Raw genomic sequence first — 18600 nt, 5'->3', positions numbered from 1 at the left:
CTACATCAAAGTCCACGTGTTCTCAAATTGCTACAAGTCGTTCTTTGCATTTTAATCTCTGGCCACATGTATAGAAATAATTACCTGCCTTGAGGGACAGGGAATAAAATAGTCTTTGTTGCATTTCCACAAGCCTCCTAAAAGTTCCTGCTGAAGATACCAGGGAAGCGGCAAACAAACGTGTTGGAGAGACTGGATTATTTTAGTTAGAGATAAAATTAACCTGCACACAGGTCTTGTACATGTCAGGCTGATTTAACAGATTATGAGTCAAACAAAGCTGGAATGAAATCAGAATATAATGGGAAATGGTATTTGTAGAAAACATGGCAATGCTGGCAATATTTTTAAGAACAATGTAAATGACAGTTTGTCCTCCAGGAAGCATCCCATCAACTTATGAAGACACAGAATCCTTCTGCAGGACAGATGTGGAGAAGACAGACACTGCTGTCATAAAGCATCTGAAATGGGGTGGGAACAACAGAGTGTAGCAGAGTAGCAAAGGAATCCTGCAAATATCTCAGAAGGGTACAGTGAACAGAGACTGTGAGGGAGAAAGGAGAACTAAGGAGAGCCAGGACAAGATCCTGGGGAAGAGGATCTATCGGGCTGTTGCCCACCTCTTTGCATGGCTGCAGTGGGGATGGCTAGCTGTGTCCTGAGGACATCACCCACCAGGTAGCAGGACAGGGTTTGCCTTGGTGACTGGCACACACTGGAGGGAAGGTCTCTTGCTTCTATGTAGTTTCTGTGTGCTGCACACAGGAAGAGTTGCCAAGAGGAGACGGAGACACAGTCACAGGACTTTTCTCCTTTGCTTCAGCAGACACACCATAAGGCCAAGAACAAGAGAGTCAGTCCTCTTGGCACACAGGACTGAGGAACCTGCAAGGACTGAAGGCAGTGTCTGCCAGCACTGAGGGGTGTCTTGCCGGGGAGACAAGAGAGAACTTAAAGTGTGCTGTGGAAAGGAGGCAAGAAGAGCCCGAGCTGGTGGTGCAGGATCTTGAGGCTTCACTCCTCATGCAGAGAAGTGCTGCTGCTGGGGAAAGGGAATATTGGAGAGCAGGGAGTGGGGCATGGCTGAGAGACAGGAATGAGCTGTGGCAGGGGGGACAGTGAATGTCACGGGGAGATTTGGAGAGAAGTGACTGGGAACTGTTCTCCAAGTCCCAAGTGGCACAATTGGTTTCTGTTTGCAAATGCAAGGGTGAGGGGAAGCCTGGGCTGAGCAGGCTGGAGGCTACTGAGGCAGCAACAGCCATGGGGAAGTCCCATTGGTCGAGGCTGGTCCAAGGCCCCAGCTGTTGGTGAACACCTGCACGAGGCAGAAACATCTGAAAATTACTTTCTTGGACTGAATGGGCTTTGCAGATTATTAGCCAAGACAACAGACTTCTAGTTCCCTCATATCCCAAATTTTAGTATTGATAAAGTGTGATTTACATGCTCTCCCCTCTGGATCAGGGTTACCAGAGGTTTCGATGTTTCTGGACAAATCCCTGCACATGCAGGCCAGGGCAGGGGCTGGGACTGGGGTTAACTCACTGCTTCACATGCCATGCTCCAGGTACAAAGGCCTTAATGAGGACATCAAGTTTGATACCCAGGTGGGTATCACAGCTAGAAGCCATCTCAACTATACTCAGATGTCTCCTTTTGAACTGTGTCTCTCTCCAGCTGTGAATAGAGAGGACCAGACACTGCTGTGAATGGTCCATCTCTGAAGGTAGGTGCCTGCATTCCAGAAGACAAGTTTCTCTCCCAGTTTCTCTCTGTCTTGACTAAAGCTGCTGCTCAGACACACGGAGATGAGCTCAGCTGGAGCCCTCCTCACTGCTGATGTCCCACTATGGGCTAGATTTTAGACATTAGACACACTTCATGTGTGTCAGCAATGTACATACAATTGGGGGCTAAGGTCTACATGTAGCCACAAGTCCTCTGTGGGAGCAGAAATGAGCTACCATGGGCAGGAGATAAACATGGGGATATCCAGCAGGCAGAAATGTGGCTCTGGGAGCTTTGTGCCTGTGCTGCTGTGTCTTACTGGGACAGAAAACCTGCCACTGTACAGCTCTGACACTCTTCTGGCTGGTCTTCCCCTCCAAAGGGCTGTAGGTAGCACCCATCCAGATGAGCCAGACAAATGCTCAGCACCTTACCAGAGAGCTGAGCTGCAAGAACCTCCAGAAAGAGCCAGCTGTTCCATAAGTATTTGAAAAAGAAAACCCAAGTTTATCTTGATCTCTTAATCCATCAGGTTTCTTTTCTCTTTGCTTTCTCTAGCTCTGCAAGGCTGGTAATTATGATTTATAGCACCTGCTCACTTTGAAATGCCTTGGACTGCCTCTGCCTGGCAAAGGAACAGACACTGTGCCCATCTGCTTCAGGTAAGTGCTCATAAACCACAAAGTCGTTAATTAGACTGACACACGACTCTTCCAGCATCCACATTGTGTGTTGTTCCTGCACCTCCAAACCATGGGGAAACAGATCCTGTGCCAGAGGATCACAACTGGCTCAGAACATTACGTCAAGCCTTGGCACCCGTGCGATCTCCAACCGGTGCCATCAGGTGTGCCTGTTCTCTCTAATCCTCCCCACCAGGCTTCCCAACATGCTTCCCAGATAAAGCAAGCCTGCTGGGAAGCAGCTCCCTCACACTTGGTAGGAGGCTTAATCTCCAGAGCTTTGTATTATCTTTTGAAATCCAAATTCCTCTTCGTATTAATCCAGAGACCCCTGCTGAGGTCTCCTTCCTGGCAGCTGGGGCTCCAGGCAGTGATGCCTCCACATCCTGTGGATGACAGGCAGCAGGGCAGGTCTGGCAGTGGCCCAAGGGCAGGGCTGCAGCTTTCTGGGACCTGTGATGGGGGGTGTTTGTAAAGACAGGGGTATCTGGTGGGGATAGGGACATTTGGGTGGGTTTGACACCTGCCTCCCCAGGCTGGCTGGAATCCATGGGCCAGAGTGAGTCATGGACACCTCTGGTTGGGAGTGCTGAACCTCACTGTCAATGTCTCCTTCTGCAGGAGGAGTGGCCCAGACCTCATGAGGTCCCTGATAAGTGAGCCAACCTGGAGCAGCCAAGCCTTGGGTCAGGACATGAAGTGATGGGAATGGGTGTCCTAGAGCCCTTGACACAGAGTTATGTTGAATGGAAACCCCACCTGGTTTGCCAGTCTTCCCAGCACCTCTGCTAGAGTTTGCAGGAGGAAGCCCTGTTAGTGTGCTTGAAATATTTGCCAAAACTCAGGACTCCATCTTCTTTGGTTAGAAAAGGTATGGGGGACCACACAAGACAATGGGAACATCATCTTGGAGAGTATCCACAGAGGAACACCATGACCCTGTCTGTCCTGTGAAGGACTGCAATTCAGTACTTAGGTTTCCTGAGAACCTCATCTAGGTTACTTAAAAGGAGTGTCCTCCCATTACTGGTTCCTGCACCTCAACACATCTTTTGTGGGTGACACCACACCTGCCATGGAAAACCCTGCATACCTGAAGCTCATGGGTTGGCAGCTCTGGGAAGGCTCCTTGCCTGAAGACAGATCCCCACTGCAGCCAGATCAGAAGGGAAGAGCAGGAGGAGGCCCAGAGAAGGAAAGCAGTGTACACATGGGCATTGTGACACCTGGCCAGTGTTTCTTCTTCCTTGTTTCTGGTCTTCTAGAGGCAGACGTGAGAGCAGGACCCAGGCCATGGTAACAGGGAGCTCCTGCTCCCTCTCCCTGGAGGTGGAGCCCTTTGTTCCAGCTGCCACAGACCAGCGGTGCGGGCAGGCAGGGGGTGCGGGCAGGCAGGGGGTGTGGGCAGGCAGGGGGTGCGGGGGGTGCGGGCAGGCAGGGGGTGCAGGCAGGCAGGGGGTGTGGGCAGGCAGGGGGTGCGGGCAGGCAGGGGGTGTGGGCAGGCAGGGGGTGCGGGCAGGCAGGGGGTGTGGGCAGGCAGGGGGTGCGGGCAGGCAGGGGGTGCGGGCAGGCAGGGGGTGTGGGCAGGCAGGGGGTGTGGGCAGGCAGGGGGTGCGGGCAGGCAGGGGGTGTGCAATGCAGGAGGGCTCCAGTGCGGAACAAGCTTTCCTGTGGGCAAGGTGCTCTGGAGAGGAGAGTTCATGCCCTGGCTGTGCCACTGACTCCCAGCATTCTGGACAGGAGACTCCTACTCCCTGTTCATTATCCCCCAGTCAAAATGAGGAACAGCTTTCCTTCTGCTCAATCAGTGACAATGTTTATTGGAGTCTCTTTCAGCCTGGACTTTCCCCTCCTCCAGCGTGAATGTACACGTTGATCCCCTGCTGTGAGAGACTCCCCAAATGCTGCAAACTTCCTGGTACACCATGACATGGTACAGCCTGCATCTTGCAGAGCCTGAGGAGCACCTGGCCACCTGCATTCCTGGCACTCTCAGCCCTCAAGGAGAGGGACTTCAGCACAGGTCTGAGCGTGCCTCGTGCCTGGGACCCCAGCTTGGATCCTAGCAGTTCAGTTCCAAGTGCTACCAAGGCTTGGGTGCATGTGTCCTGTCTCAGTGGACATCCTCTCTGGGTGCTCAAGAGGCAAGACAGCTGCCACCTTTGGAGACAACTAGAGTTTATAAATAATTATATTTCACTTTCCTGCTTCGGTGCCTCCACTGACACATTAGGTTTTGCTACATTTCAGCTCTAACTTAGTCTGTGCAGGCAGTAAATACCAACCTCTCCCTGTCCCATAGTGGACAGAAGGGACCTCTCTGTCTTGCTTGTCTGGCCACTTCACCCCTCGACCTGCTGGCTCAGCCCTAGAGGTGGAGCTGCCCTGAAAACCACTATTCTTAGCTCATGGTTGGTTTGGCTGCTTCTGTCCTAAACCTGAGGAAAGACCTGGGTACTGAGAGGTCTGCTTTTCTCCTCTGTCAGCTGGTCAATGAGAGATACATACTTTCCCTTCCAACCCTGCTTGAACCCCAGAATTAGGGACGTGGTCGTCAAATGCAAATATTTGAAGGAGGAAGAAAATAACCAGCACACAATCCCTTTCTGTCCAGTATAGCTGCCTGTTCCACCCCAATCCTGATGGCTCCCTTTTCCAGCTGTTCTGCCTGCTTATGTTCCACGAAGAGCCACACAAGTCTGGTAACTCATGACCTGTCATGATGTGCCATAAAGTCACTCCCCCTCCTGCATGGAAAAAAAATAATCTCTGGGCAACAGGAGTACACTGGGTCTCTGACATTTTGATTAGTGATGCTTGGAAACCATGCTGTGGGTGACTTGTGGGTGTTCCAGGCTGGCTAATGTCTTGGCAATGAATACACAGGACTCTCATAAACTTGTGGAAATGACTCAGATGTTTGAAAAAGAGGGGAAAGAAAATATCTCTAACACAGACTGTACGGGAGGCTGTTGGCCTGAGGTTGGTACCTACATTTGGAGAAGTCATGGCAGCACCAGTGAACATCAAGCAGAGTATCTTAGGATTATGGAACAGTTTGAGTTGGAAAAGACCTTAAAGATCATCTAGTTGCAACCCCCTGCATGGGCAGGGACACCTCCCACCAGCCCAGGTTGCTTCAAGCCCCATCCAACCTGCCTTTCAACACTGCCAGGGATGGGGCAGCCACAGCTTCCCTGGGCAACCTGGGCCAGGCTCTCACCATCCTCATAGTGAAGACTTTCCTCCTAATGTCCAACTTAAATCTCTCCACTTCCAGTTTTAATCCATCCCCCTCATCCCATCCCTCCCTGCCCTTGTCCCAAGCCCCTCCCCAGCTTTCCTGGAGCCCCTTCAGGCACTGGAAGATGCTCTAAGGTCTCCCTGGAGCCTTCTCTTCTCCAGGCTGAACACCCCAACTCTCCCGGCCTGTCTCCAGAGCAGAGCTGCTCCAGCCCTTAAGATTTAGTGACTGTCCATGCTGTGCCTTTCCTGTTTTTCAAATCTCTGGATCATTCCCCTGTTTGAATGGAGAGATAGAAGGAAAAGGTGGCTACAGAAGAGCATCTCTAAACATAAGCTAGAAAGAGAACTGCAAAACTCTGCAAGCACTGACTTCTTCCCTGGGGGAGCAGCACAGTGTGGAGACCCAGGATGACTTCAGGTCAGTGTGACACAGCAGTGGTACAGTCTCACAGCACACACTGTGTGTCTTCAGCAATGTCCCCACCCTGCAGACCAGGGCTGTGCTACCAGACATGGTCCTTGGGCCTTTACCATGCCCAAGGCCTCTCTGTTGGGTAGTTTTTTTATAAAGAGTAGAAAGTACAAATCACCATCGTATTTTTCTGCTCGTGCCCTCCACCCTTTCAAGTGGCCAAGCTAGAGACACAGGCAGGGCTGGTGCCTGTCCTCTTGGAGAACGACTCTCTCAGAGGGTATCTTGGAGAAGAGCTGCAGTGACCTTCCACATCGTGTTTCCCTTGAAAGGGAAGTCACCTGGAAAACAAACTAACCTCCAAATCCCCGGAGCGGGGGATCGTGACTCTGGCACTGGTGGTGATGTCAACACATTCTACCAACAGCTGCAGCCAGGTGCCAATGATGCTTCAGCAGCAAATGTTTCAAATGTCTCCTGGCAGAAACAGCGTTAATCTCCTGCACAACCAACACCCCCACTGCAAATTAATATTTTAATTAATATTTACAGAAACTCCTCCTTGGTGGGAGGGTCACACACGGAGAACTGTGCCCAGTTTTGGGCTGCCCATGTGAGAAGGATGAAGAAGAACCAGGTGGGTGCAGCAGGGCTGGCAGCTGAGCAGGATCCCAGGGCACAGGCAGAGGTGGAAGGAGTTGGGTTGGTTTCACCCAGCAGAGAAGCAGCTGAGAGATCTGCTAGAGACCCACAGCTGAAGATCATGGAGCCAAGCTCTTCTGGGTGGTTCCTAGTGATCTAACAAACAGTAATGACCATAAACTACTCTCTGGGAGTTTTAGTCTGTTTCTCTGGGACTTGAGGAAAAGCTTCTTCCCCAGGAAGAACAGTCCCAGGCCAGGTCACCAGCAAGGTGGGAAGCTCCATGCTTGGAGGGTTTCAAGGCATAATTAGACAAAACTGCAACTGCCCCATCTAATATTGGTGCTAGTCCTATTCCAAGCAGGGGGCTGGCCTGGAGACCCCCAGAAACTGCTTCCAGCCAAAATTTCCATGACAAGAAGACATAGTAAGACTAGACCTGAAGTTAAATATTAGGCATAAGGTGAGTTTGGAATGGTTCAGTGGTTTAGACTGGATATTAGAAATAATTTCTTTACCCAAAGAGTGGTTGGACAGTGGAACAGGCTGCCCAGGGAGGTGGTGGAGTCACCATCCCTGGAAGTGTTTAAAAGAAATATAGATAATAGTGCTTAGGGACATGATTTAAGCACTGAACAGATACATCAGGTTATGGTGGGGGGAGTTAGGTTATGGTTGGACTTGATGGTCTTCAAGGTCCCTTCCAACCAGGATTATTCTATGAGTCTATGATTCTATGAATTCAGGATGTTCTTACAAGCTTTGGCAGTGCTGCTTGCACCAGCTGGGTGATTCCCAAACAGACCTTCCCTAAATTCAGCAGCACTGCCAGGATCTGATCTCAAGTGTGTCCATACTCAGGAAAACTGCACATATTTCAGTGACGGGTGGTTTCTAGTGACTGCAGTAGCACAAACCTGCTGTGTTTAAAGTCACTCTAAGGGAAAAGCACCATCCCAGCCTCAGCTTCTCCTCATGGCTCAATCACTGAAAGTGTTTTAAAGCATTTCCACCCTGACTTAACTACCCTCTATCTGGACAAAGCAGCCCAAATCCCATGTTGTCTGAGCATCCTCTGTGCTCCCTGGCAGGTCTCTTCTCCACTGTGGTCCATGGAGCCCCTTCTGGGTGGATATTTTCCAGCATTCCTTGAAACACACATTGGCACCAGTGGCCTTTTCATCACAGCACACACATGGGGAGCTGTAATTTCAACATCCTTTACCAAGACAGTGCTCCCTTCTTGAAAACTGCCCTCCCCTCCCTGCTGCACTAAGTGACAGCAATCTCTGCTGTAATTGGAAAAGAAAAGGAAGAAAGGGCAAAACATCCTTGACAAAGGAACTAATGACTCAAATGCTGGGAAGCCCAAGGCCCTCAAGGGACTGAGCAACTTGCAGTGTTGGATTTTAATGACTTACAGAGATTGGAGGTTTGGAAGATCTCTCAGTGCCTCTGCAGGGATGCGACTCAGCTGATTGTTCTGCAACATCCTAGAATTAGAAAAAAAGAAAAATTTGTTTAAAAAAACAAAAAGCCTGTCACAAAATGGAGGATGTAGCTCCTTTTTTTCTGACACTGTTTGGGGCTCCTGTTGGAAAACTAGTGGGGCTGGAAACACCATGTTGGCCACCCAGGGCTGTTCAGCAAGCTTGAGTGGTGCCAAGCAGGTGAGCTGTGGTCCAGGATCCTGCAGTAGAGGGTCCCAGGGGTGGGTTTGGTGCTGCAATGGGTGATCTCAGCACAGGAAAGACAGGGACCTGCTGGAAAGACTGCAGAGAAAGGCCACAAAGATGATCCAAGGAGACAGGCTGAGAGAGTTGGGGTGCTCAGCCTGGAGAAGAGAAGGTTCCAGGGAGACCTGAGAGCACCTTCCAGTGCCTGAAGGGGCTTCAGGAAAGCTGGGGAGGGACTTTTCACCAGAGAGGGCAGTGACAGGACAAGGGGTGATGGTTTTGAACTGAAAGAGAGGAGATTTAGGTTAGAGATCAGGAAGAAATTCTTCACCATGAGGGCAGGAACAAGTTGACCAGGGAGGCTGTAGAAGCCCCATCCCTGGAGGTGTTCAAGGTTGGATGAGGCTTGTGCAGCCTGGTCTGGTGGGAGGTGCCCCTGCCCATTGTGCTCTTACTCAACCTATGGGACAGTTGCAGACCCCATGGGTGAAGAGCTACCCCATGGGTGTTTGCTAAGGGGCTTGGTGGTACTGCCTCAACTTGCAGCAGTGACTGGGGCTGCTGTGGAAAAAGCCAACAAGCTCAAGGGCTCCAGAGACACCAGGTGACTGGAGCTGTTGGGCTGAACAGGCAGGATCCAGGAGGACTTCTCAGAAATGGAAGTGAGCAAAGGGCATGGAGAAGGCACTGAGGTAACTACACAAGTGAGTGAAAAGAAGGAGACACTGGGTGGCAGTGCTTCTGGGCAGGGACGGGTGTCTGACCAGCTCTCGTGATTCAGGCAGGGTCAGAACTGGACCCCCGGGCTATTTCTGACCTGGTCATCTGCCATCTTCTCTCACTGACCTCCTGGAGCACCATACTTGTGGATTTACTGGTTTTATCATCTGAGCACCTCTGGAAAGGCTAAGTTTTTGACCCTGGACCAGTCTCTGTCCTGAACCTATTTGTTCCTTCCAGAACTGGAACATCATGGGCACTCACTCCTCTGCGTAACAGAGACACCCCAGTATGGTGGATGGGCTGGGGCAAGTGCCTAAAGAAAGGAATGTTTTTTACACCAGAGATTTCTATTTCCAAAACCTTCAAGGAATTGTTGGAGGTGACACGAAAGGGAAATGGTGCTTATGGGGATGCTGGAATTATTGCCAGTGTCCAAGGGGCAGAGCATGGCCTGACTAGTGAAGGGCAGCCCAGAGAGAACAGGTACAAGCAAGAAACTGCTCCATTGCTGTGACTGCGTCACCCCAGAGAACTGAGAGGTCTGTCATGAAGGGAAAGTTGGAAAAAAACTATTGTAGAGACAATCTTACAAAAGGGAGGCTCTAGGCCACACAATTCTTCAATTTCTGAAAGAAAAGAAAAACTTCCTATTATTTGTACACACACAGAAGAAAAAGCAGGAAAAAAGTCATTGTTGGTGTCGCTCATGACGAATGAGTTGTCAAAGCAGTCTGTGCTGGGTAAAAGGCCATGAAAATGGAGAGGAAGGAGCAGCCATCATCTGCCCTGACTTCAGCTTTACTTTAGTAAGATGTTAAATGCTAGCATGCGATGCCTGGGAGAAGACATTTACTGTGTTATGAAAGGCCACAGAAAGGCCATACTCCAATTAATAAAGGGGTTCCTCATAAATGAAGAACAAACTTAAGGGTCTGCAGCATCTCCCCTGGAGATGACACTCAGCACTATTGCTAAGGACCCAGAAGACAGCTGGGAGGGGAAGGTTGTCACCTCCGCTGACACCTCAGGCCACCTTACACATAAAATGGGTGCAGAGATTGGCAGTGTGGGGAGTGGCTGGAAAACCTGGGATGCTGCAGGGAGACCAAGAGAAAGGCTCTGTGGATGCACAGGGATAACCAGCTGCAGAGGCATGGACTGCCCTGAGGCCAGGGGGGATCCCAGGAGACCCACGGCAAGATGGACATGTTCTTGGTAGAGTGCAGAGACCCTGTGGGGTGTGAGGAGCAGGAGACCCCCTGTGGCCCCTCTGTTCCCCTTGAGGCTGGAGAGGTGATGGCCAAGCCAGGCTGTCTTATCTGGGCCCTGCCCTGCAGGATGTGGGGCAGCAGGAGAGCAGCCAGAAGACAACAGGCAGAAGGGTGAGGAAATGCCAGATCCTCTCCTCTGGGGAGGTGTGAATAGAAAGGACAGGGGGGCAGAAGCAGGTGATTGGGATAATTTGGTCTAGAAGAGAAAAGGCTCAGGAGGTGGCATGGGAATGCCCAGCAGGGAGATGTGCAGGGTGCTCACACACTGCTCCTCACTGGTGGGGCAGGGCTGGGTGGCCACGAAGTGGTTCCTCTGCCTGTGTCCTCTCCTGCACCTTCTGTGCAGAGCTGCTCCCTAGGCAGCACAAGTGGCCCGAGGGTCCTGGTGCCACACGGGGCAGACCCAGCCCTGGACACTGGCAGGCTCAGATCCCTGCTCCAGCAGCTCCTCATTTTCCTCTGGTCACCGCGTTTTACTCCATCCCCTCCATCCTGCCACTCTCAAAACTTTTCTCCTCTTTACCTTCCCAGCTGATCCTCTCACCACCTGCTCTGTGTAGACACGGGCTGAGTGCAGGGGCCACAGAGCCCCACGAGCCTCCTTGCTGCTGCACCCAGAGCCAGTTCCCACAGGGTGCACATTGCACGGCTGGTGGGACCCCTCTGAGGTGAGGGTCACCACGGAGGGTTACGGGGCTGGTGGAAAGGGGAACCTAAAGCCCAGTGATCAATCCCATGGGTGCTCTCTGCAGCTCCTCCAGGTGGACAGCTGTCCCACAAGGACCAATGCAACTTCTAGTGCTCCTGTTCCTGCATGTGGATTTGTTCCTGCAGCCGAGGTGTGCCCAGGGGATAAGACACTGGGTCCTGCAGCCCAGTGAAGAAGTACAACAATTCAGGTCTGTTAAAAATCAAGAAGAGGCACAGCTGAACACAGAGTGATAGACAGGGGGGCTTTAGGAAGTGCTGTTGGGGGTCTGGTGGGACATCCCTTGGATCTCAGGGACTCTATGGATGATTTTGGCAAGAGCTCAAGTCATGGTACCAAAACCTGGGGATGAAGTCCAAGAGGTCGCTGCGCATCAGCAGGAGCACATCTGGCCCCTGGGGCTGCTCTCTACTGGGCGTCCAGGTGCTGCTACAAAAGGAGGATGGCAAAAGGGTTCATAGAACAGCAGGACATCTGGAGAGCTGGGAAAGGGTCACAGGGCCCCTCTCTGTCTAAATGGTGGCATTTCCCCTCTTGGGATGCTGATCTAGTATATGATAGAGGACAGTAACTGAGGTGTGACCCACAGCAGAAGTTCTGGCCTCCAGGCCAGTTCCCAGGATCACAGAATCATAGAATCATGGAATTGATTCTATGATTGGTTGGAAGGGACCTTAAAGATCATCTAGTTCCAACCCCCTGCATGGGCAGGGACACCTCCCACCAGCCCAGGCTGCTCCAAGCCCCATCCAACCTGCCCTTCAACACTGCCAGGGATGGGGCAGCCACAGCTTCCCTGGGCAACCTGGGCCAGGGTCTCACCCCCCTCACAGCAAAGAATTTCCTCCTCATGTCTAAGAATAGTTGATGTGTTTTGTATTAAGGGGTCACTGCATGACTTGTGTGAACAACACTACAACTTTTCAAACCAGTTATCTCCTGACTCTATGTCCCTGGAAGCCTCAGGCAGGCTCCGTCCCCTCCCTGCAGCCACGTTCCCCCAGGAAAAGCAGCTGTACTCCAATGTGTGTGCATGGAGGATGTACAAGGATCTGCATCAGGATCCCAAGTGTGCTGCAGGGTGACTGACCAAGACACAGACATGGTCTTTGAAACTGAACCTCTCACCACAAGATCACAGCAATCCTGAGATCCCCGATCACACTGGCCTCAGCCTTTCTCCATCAGCACTTGTCTTTGCTCCTGCCTCTCCATCAGCTCCTGTTACAATTAAAACACAATCCCTGGACTTGATTAGCTTTCCTGCTGCAAGCTGCTGTTTCACAGTAACTTGGAGACAACCTCAGTCAGAGCTTGACTTCTTGCACCCGTGGAGCCATCTCACCACCCACCCAGCCCTGTGCCTACTCTGGTCCATGCAGTTTCTCCATGGCTGAGTGCAACTTTCCGTCTTCAACAAGTCAAGTCCCACAGGATGTTGCTGGTTGATGAACCATCACCAAATGCAGCACCAGCCCTTCTGGGCAAGCTGAGAACTGTGGTGAACATGACAAGCAAAGGCCATTCAGGTCAGCAAGTGCTCAAAACCAGGTCTGAACAGTGCACTGTCACCTGGGTTAGCGCTGTTCAGGTGACCATACTGGAGTCTGCCAACCCTGGCAGACATGGACACACAACCTGCTGCCCACATCAGCCTGACTGGGACCAGCATCAAACCCAGCTCTTCAGAGGTCATGTTTTATTTTCAGAAGTAGGAGGATTTTTGTTGGCAGAGACCACACCTGAATGACCAGAAAAATGCTGGGATCAGGTCCCATCACACCAGGATGCTTGCACAAGACAGTCTCAGCAGATATAAAACCTCAGAGGGACAGGCCTGTGCATGATAAAATGTCCCCGTCTTGGGAGGCTGAAGTGACTCAGCCAGCACAGTCAAAGGGCTGTTATTGCTGGAGGCAACTGTGCCTGGAGCCTGAGTGTGGGGATTAAAGACATTCCAACCTCTGCACACAGTTCCTTTTCCCTCCCCATGGGAGCGTCTCTTGGATGTGCCACACCGCTCTCTTTGTCTCGAAGTCATTGCTGTTCTGCACAGGTTGGGGCTGTTGAGGAGTTAGTGTCTGTCTGGGGATTCCTGAAATGTCCGAGGCCACCTGCAAACCTGCCATCCTGGGGCAACAGGGCTTTTTTGATGGTGTTTTTTGATGTGTGTTCACCAGCCTGGCTAGTCAGCACCTGTCCTGGACCACAGGAGATGCTGCGATTGCAACTCAGGGGGGTGAGAGAAAGAGGGACCAGTAGGGGTGGCTGTCGGGTTCATCTGGCCAGGAGATGTGGCATGGGCAGAGCAAAGCCACCCTTGCCAGGCTCACTGCAGCGTGCCTGTGGGTGGAGGTCAGTCATGGGCAGCAGGAGCAGCGTGTGGGTGGAGGCAGCTGCAGGCAGCACAGGGTCAACACGCCTGAGCAGGCGGGTGCTGGGCAGCTCTGGTGTTGCTGCCTGGGCAGGCTGGTGTTGGGGGTTTGCAGGCTCCCCAGGGCTGATGAGGCTTTGCTGAGGAGGCAGCAGAGGATGGGCCACCCTGGCTGGCTGCTGTGGGGGCTGCAGCCAAGGGGATGCACCCAGGCTCCTGCCCCTCGCGCGCTGGGGGAGCCCGGCTTGGGCTGTGGCTGCACTTGGAGTCTTTCCCTGTGGAATCTGGTTGGGGTTTCTTCTCAGCTGGTTTCTTCTCATGATCCCCTGAGGAAGGCAGAGGTTGGTCCTCCTGTGTGTGCAGGAGAGCGTTTGTTGGGGGGAACCAGTGCAAGTGGGGGGTGAGATGTGAAGCTGTGGCAGCACAAGCTCAGCCACATGGGCAGCTGGGATGGATGCTGCCTGGTGAGGGAGCTCCAGCCAGGGCACTGGGAGGCGAGGGGCATCCAGGCAGCTCACCAGGAGGTCTGGAAGGATGAAGAGGTTTCCAGTTTTACAGAGACTGACCAAGCAGCATATTCTTCCACTCTGGAAAGTTCAAAGGCAGGGATAACAAGGACTAAGGACTTAATTTTGCAAGGGAAGGTCCTTGGCAGAGGAGACAAACCAGTCTATGGAGCTGGTTCCCAGTGTTCCTGGCAATGAAGCATGGACCAAGAAGCATCAGCCTCTGTGGGAAGGGTGTGGGTTGGCTGTGCTGCAGAGCAGAGCCCCTGGGAGAGATGCACTTGCAAAGCCTCTTTGCAAAGGGATATATCCATCCGTTGAGAAGACCCCAGAGCACCAGCTCCTGCAGCTACACATCCATTGCTGTCCATCTGCACCTACCTGAGAGGAGCTGAGGAGGCCACATCTCCCCTTGGCCCTTGGTTAGGGCTGGCTCAAGAGTCAGAACATGAAGATCTCAGCAGATTCCCCTGTGTGACCATGTTCTGCTGGTAGTGGGGCAGCCTGGCTCTTCACTTGCTCTCTTCCAAGTCTCCACACACCTGCTTCCCTGGCTGTACCCCTGCATGGGTTCTGCACAGGCCTATCTCCATGGCCACTTTCCAGGTGTTTTTTGTGCAGCGAAGCAGCCAGAGGAGACAGAGCCAAGAATCTGGTCCTGCTTCCAGTAGCTCTGGGATTCACTCCGAGGGCAGGGAGAGGACCATCTGCACAGGCAGGTTTGTTGAGGAATTCCCAGGGTGTTTCCCATCCTTTTTAAACATAAAATAATTTTCTGGATAGACCAGGAAAGCACCAGGGCTCTTGACAGCCCAAGAGGTATATAAGAGTTTACTTGTGGATGTGCACATGACTGCAATAAGCTCTAAGGCCTGAGCACATTAAAATTACATTATGAAGAGTGTTACCATACTCAGCTACTATCCTGTCTCCTCAGGGACACTCCTGTCATTAGAGATAGATCTCTGATCTTGCTGTGAATCAGCTCCTGAGAAACTACAGGATGGTTGTGTTTGGGGCAGCCAGTCCCAGCCATGCCTATCACAGCTTAGCCCACCTGTGACAGAGCATCTGCATCTAGACACATTCTGTCCTGAATATCCCTGGTGCCATCTGCTACAAAACCTGCCAGTCCTGTCTTCTGGACTTGATGATCTGAAAGGTTTTTTTCCAGCCTTGGTGATTCCGTGGTTCAAAAAGGAAGAACATGTATTTCCTTCCTTACTGCAGTAGCTGCTTGTCCAACCTCAGTCACCTCTCCTGGTTAAGCAGCCATAGCTGACTCATTGTTCCTTCAGTTCATCACCAGATCCCTGATCCTTCTCACTGTTTCTAAATAAAGCAATTTGGTTTTCTACTTCACTACATTTGTTGCTGAAGCATCATTGGCACGTGGCTGCAGCTGTTGGTAAAATGTGTTGACATCACCACCAGTGCCAGACTCATGATCCCCCGCTCCGGGGATTTGGAGGTTAGTTTGTTTTCCAGGTGACTTCCCTTTCAAGGGAAACGTGATGTGGAAGGTCACTGCAGAGCCAGGATCATTCAGTAAAACTCGATGCTTTGCCTCTATCTACAGAGAGGAGCTGGGACTTTCCTCCCTGCTCCTGTCTTTTAATTCCTGACATCCCAGCATTTCTCTGATCTTTACTGCCTCATGGGTCTTCAGATTCTCTCTCCAGATACATCCTTTGAGATTTGTGGTTGTTTGGTGGAGATTAAAGTGCAGACAAAAGCTCCTGACTGCAATAGAGGTTATACTGGTCCTAAGGGATCCAGGGTCTGGTCTGGCCAGAGAGCAGAGCAGCTGGTGTCACAGGAAGCCCAAGTGCTCTGCACTGTGCAGCCCCAGAGGATGCAGACACAACTGGGGTCAGACTGGTGCTCCTCAGCTACCTGGAACACCTCTGTATGCTGCCTGAGCTACACCTGTTTGCACCAATTTACAACTGGTCATCCACCCCCATGTTTGTGTAGTACCCATGGTATCCAAATGACACTACCCTACAAATCATGGCAATTCCCCATTAGACCCAGATGCCTCCTGCAGCCTTTTGGGTGGAAGTTGCACTTCTCAAAGTATCAGGTTGTGTGGAGAACTTGGAGCAGCTGGCTCTCCAGGGAGGCCCTGCCCTCAACAGGTTTGGATGGGGGCAAAGCAGCACAGCAAGGGAAGAAGTAACTGGGACATGGACTAGGAAAGGGGGGAAGATTTTTGGTCACTTCCAGGAGCAAGGAGCAGGGTGAGCCAGCCCCATGGTCCCTCTCCAAGTTCTTCTGCCCAACTCTGAGCACAACCAGACCCTGAGGAAAGGTGCAAGGTGCTCTGCAATGGACTGGGAAGGGACAACCCTGCTTCCAAGCTCAGTTCCTGCTTTGCTTTTTTCCAGCCAGTAAAATGGCAATAACATCATCTTCCCCTGCAGGAGGTTCTGGGAATGTTACTGTATTGTCAGGGAGGTCATGGTGCTGCTGTAGAAGGCACCCTGCAGGCACAACCCTGTCCAGGCAGGTCAGAAGGGAGGTGGAGTGGCCCATGGCTCTGCAGCAAGCCAGTGCCAGGAAGGACACTTGTTCCTCCCTTGTCCCTGGGGAGATGGGGCTGATCCTGCTGAGCTGCTGCAGAGTCACCAGTCCCAACCAGGTCACTGCTGCCATGTCCTGAAGTACCTGAATTGTGACCTGAAGGAAACTCATGGTGACCTTCACCTGCCTTCTCCAGCATCTTCCTCAGTGGAGGAAATAAGTGAGAGTCTTCATCCCTGCCAAGAGCTCTTCCTAAATGACTAAACTTGGTGCTATTAGGTCTATCCTGGCAAAACTTGTAGTCCTATTCTAGCAAATTCCCAGGGACCATGCCTTTCCCTGCTGGCCTCACTCTTACAGTGACTCAGGAACAGATGAGGGTGAATGACAGGTGTTCCTGGAGGGCGCAGGGACCTGCAGCTGCATCCACTGGTGACCTCACTCCAGTGGAGCTCAAAAGGTCATTATAGAAAGCATCTTCTGCAGCAAGAGTAGCTGTCAGCCCAACACACCCCTGCAAACAAGCCAGGAAAGCATCAGAGCCTTTGGAAAGTGAAGTGAGGGCTGGCAGTGCCCTGATTTTAAGCAGCAGGAAAGTTCTTAAGTAAGACACCCATGGCAGGTCCTGGATGGGGCATCACTGTGAGCCTCAACCCTTCCTTCCCTGGCCTTGGAGCTGGGCTTGTCCTCTGCACATCTCCATGGGAAAGGTTGGGGGGTGGCAGCAAATGAAAGGCAAGCCTGCAGGCAGGGTTGGTGTCACAGCCCAAGTGCCACTCTGTCACTGGGTACAGCCCAGCTGAGAGCAAGGCAGGTCCTGAAGCATGAGGACACCAACTTCTGCTCTCACAAGACATCCTGGAGCAATTTCCTGCAACAATTTCCCATCTGGAAACACTCTGATCCTTCAACAGAAGAAGGACATGGAGCTCCTGAAGTGAGTCCAGAGGAGGGCCACAAAGGGCTGGAGCAGCTCTTCTATGAAGACAGGCTGAGAGAGTTTGGATTGTGCCTAGAGAGAAGAAGGCTCTGGGGAGACCTTGGAGCACCTTCCAGTGCCTGAAGGGGCTCCAGGAAAGCTGGGGAGGGACTTGGGACAAGAGCAGGGAGGATTAGGACAAGGGGGGAACGGATTAAATTGGAAGGGGGTAAATTTAGATGAGACTTCGGGAGGAAATTCTTTGCTGTGAGGGGGGTGAGACCCTGGCCCAGGTTGCCCAGGGAAGCTGTGGCTGCTCCATCCCTGGCAGTGTTGAAGGGCAGGTTGGATGGGGCTTGGAGCAACCTGGGCTGGTGGGAGGTGTCCCTGCCCATGCAGGGGGTTGGATCTAAGTGACCTTTAAGATCCCTTCCATCCCAAACATTCCATGATGCTATGGTTCCAGCCTCTCCTTACAACAGGGTCACTGGTGAAGGCTTCCTCCTGGCCACTGCTGGGTCCTGCAGCATGCGGGGTGTTCATGAGCACCTGTGCAGGTGGGCAGAGGGCAGGGAGCATGATCCTGTCCTGACTGCACCCCTGGGGAGCAGGCTGGCTCTGGAAGGGAGGCATCGCCCCTGCACCTCCTGCCTCAGCCCTTACCTGGGCCTGACACAAATAAAAATTGATCAAAAGCAGGTTTAAAGGCTCCTGCGTTGCAGGAGCAGAAAGTTCCTCTTGTTGAAATTGGGTGGGAGAGCTGTGGTTTTTCCTCAGTTCCTTTGATTTGTTGCCTAATGCAGGGGATGGATAAATCTCTAAGCCCTGAGATTTAGGGCAGGATTCATACTTCACATCTTCAGAAGACGTAGTAAACAGCCCTATACTCTCTAATCCTGGGAGCAGGTTTGTACCTGCTTGCTCTGTAGAAACTGGACCAGCTACAACAATTTCACATTGTGGCTGAGTTCAAAACATCCCCTTGGGGATGAAATGTTTATTGCAGGAGGTTTTTAAGATGGTTCATGAAAGGGAGAGAGGGATTCCCACCTCAATGCCCTGCACAGACCCTGCAGGACTGTCACACGGATACAAGAAGTGGTGTGACTGCACAAGCAGGGACACCCTGACCTGCAGTGGGTAGGAATTTGCTGGGAAACTTTGTCAGCCCTTTCCCAC

General features: G+C 52.0%; 1 protein-coding gene across 1 annotated transcript in view; it reads right to left on the bottom strand.

Annotated features, from left to right (window-relative positions):
• Positions 1 to 18600, bottom strand: part of LGR6 (leucine rich repeat containing G protein-coupled receptor 6) — a 139407-nt gene that overhangs the window by 62102 nt on the left and 58705 nt on the right. Inside the window, exon 4 of the mRNA XM_051639319.1 lies at positions 8139 to 8210. Coding sequence (XP_051495279.1) covers positions 8139 to 8210 — 72 coding nt within the window. The remainder of the gene's footprint in view (positions 1 to 8138; positions 8211 to 18600) is intronic.

The sequence above is a fragment of the Apus apus genome, chromosome 23 (genome assembly GCF_020740795.1).
Source record: "Apus apus isolate bApuApu2 chromosome 23, bApuApu2.pri.cur, whole genome shotgun sequence".
Lineage (NCBI taxonomy): Eukaryota > Metazoa > Chordata > Aves > Apodiformes > Apodidae > Apus > Apus apus.
This window is presented reverse-complemented; position numbering and strand designations above follow the sequence as displayed.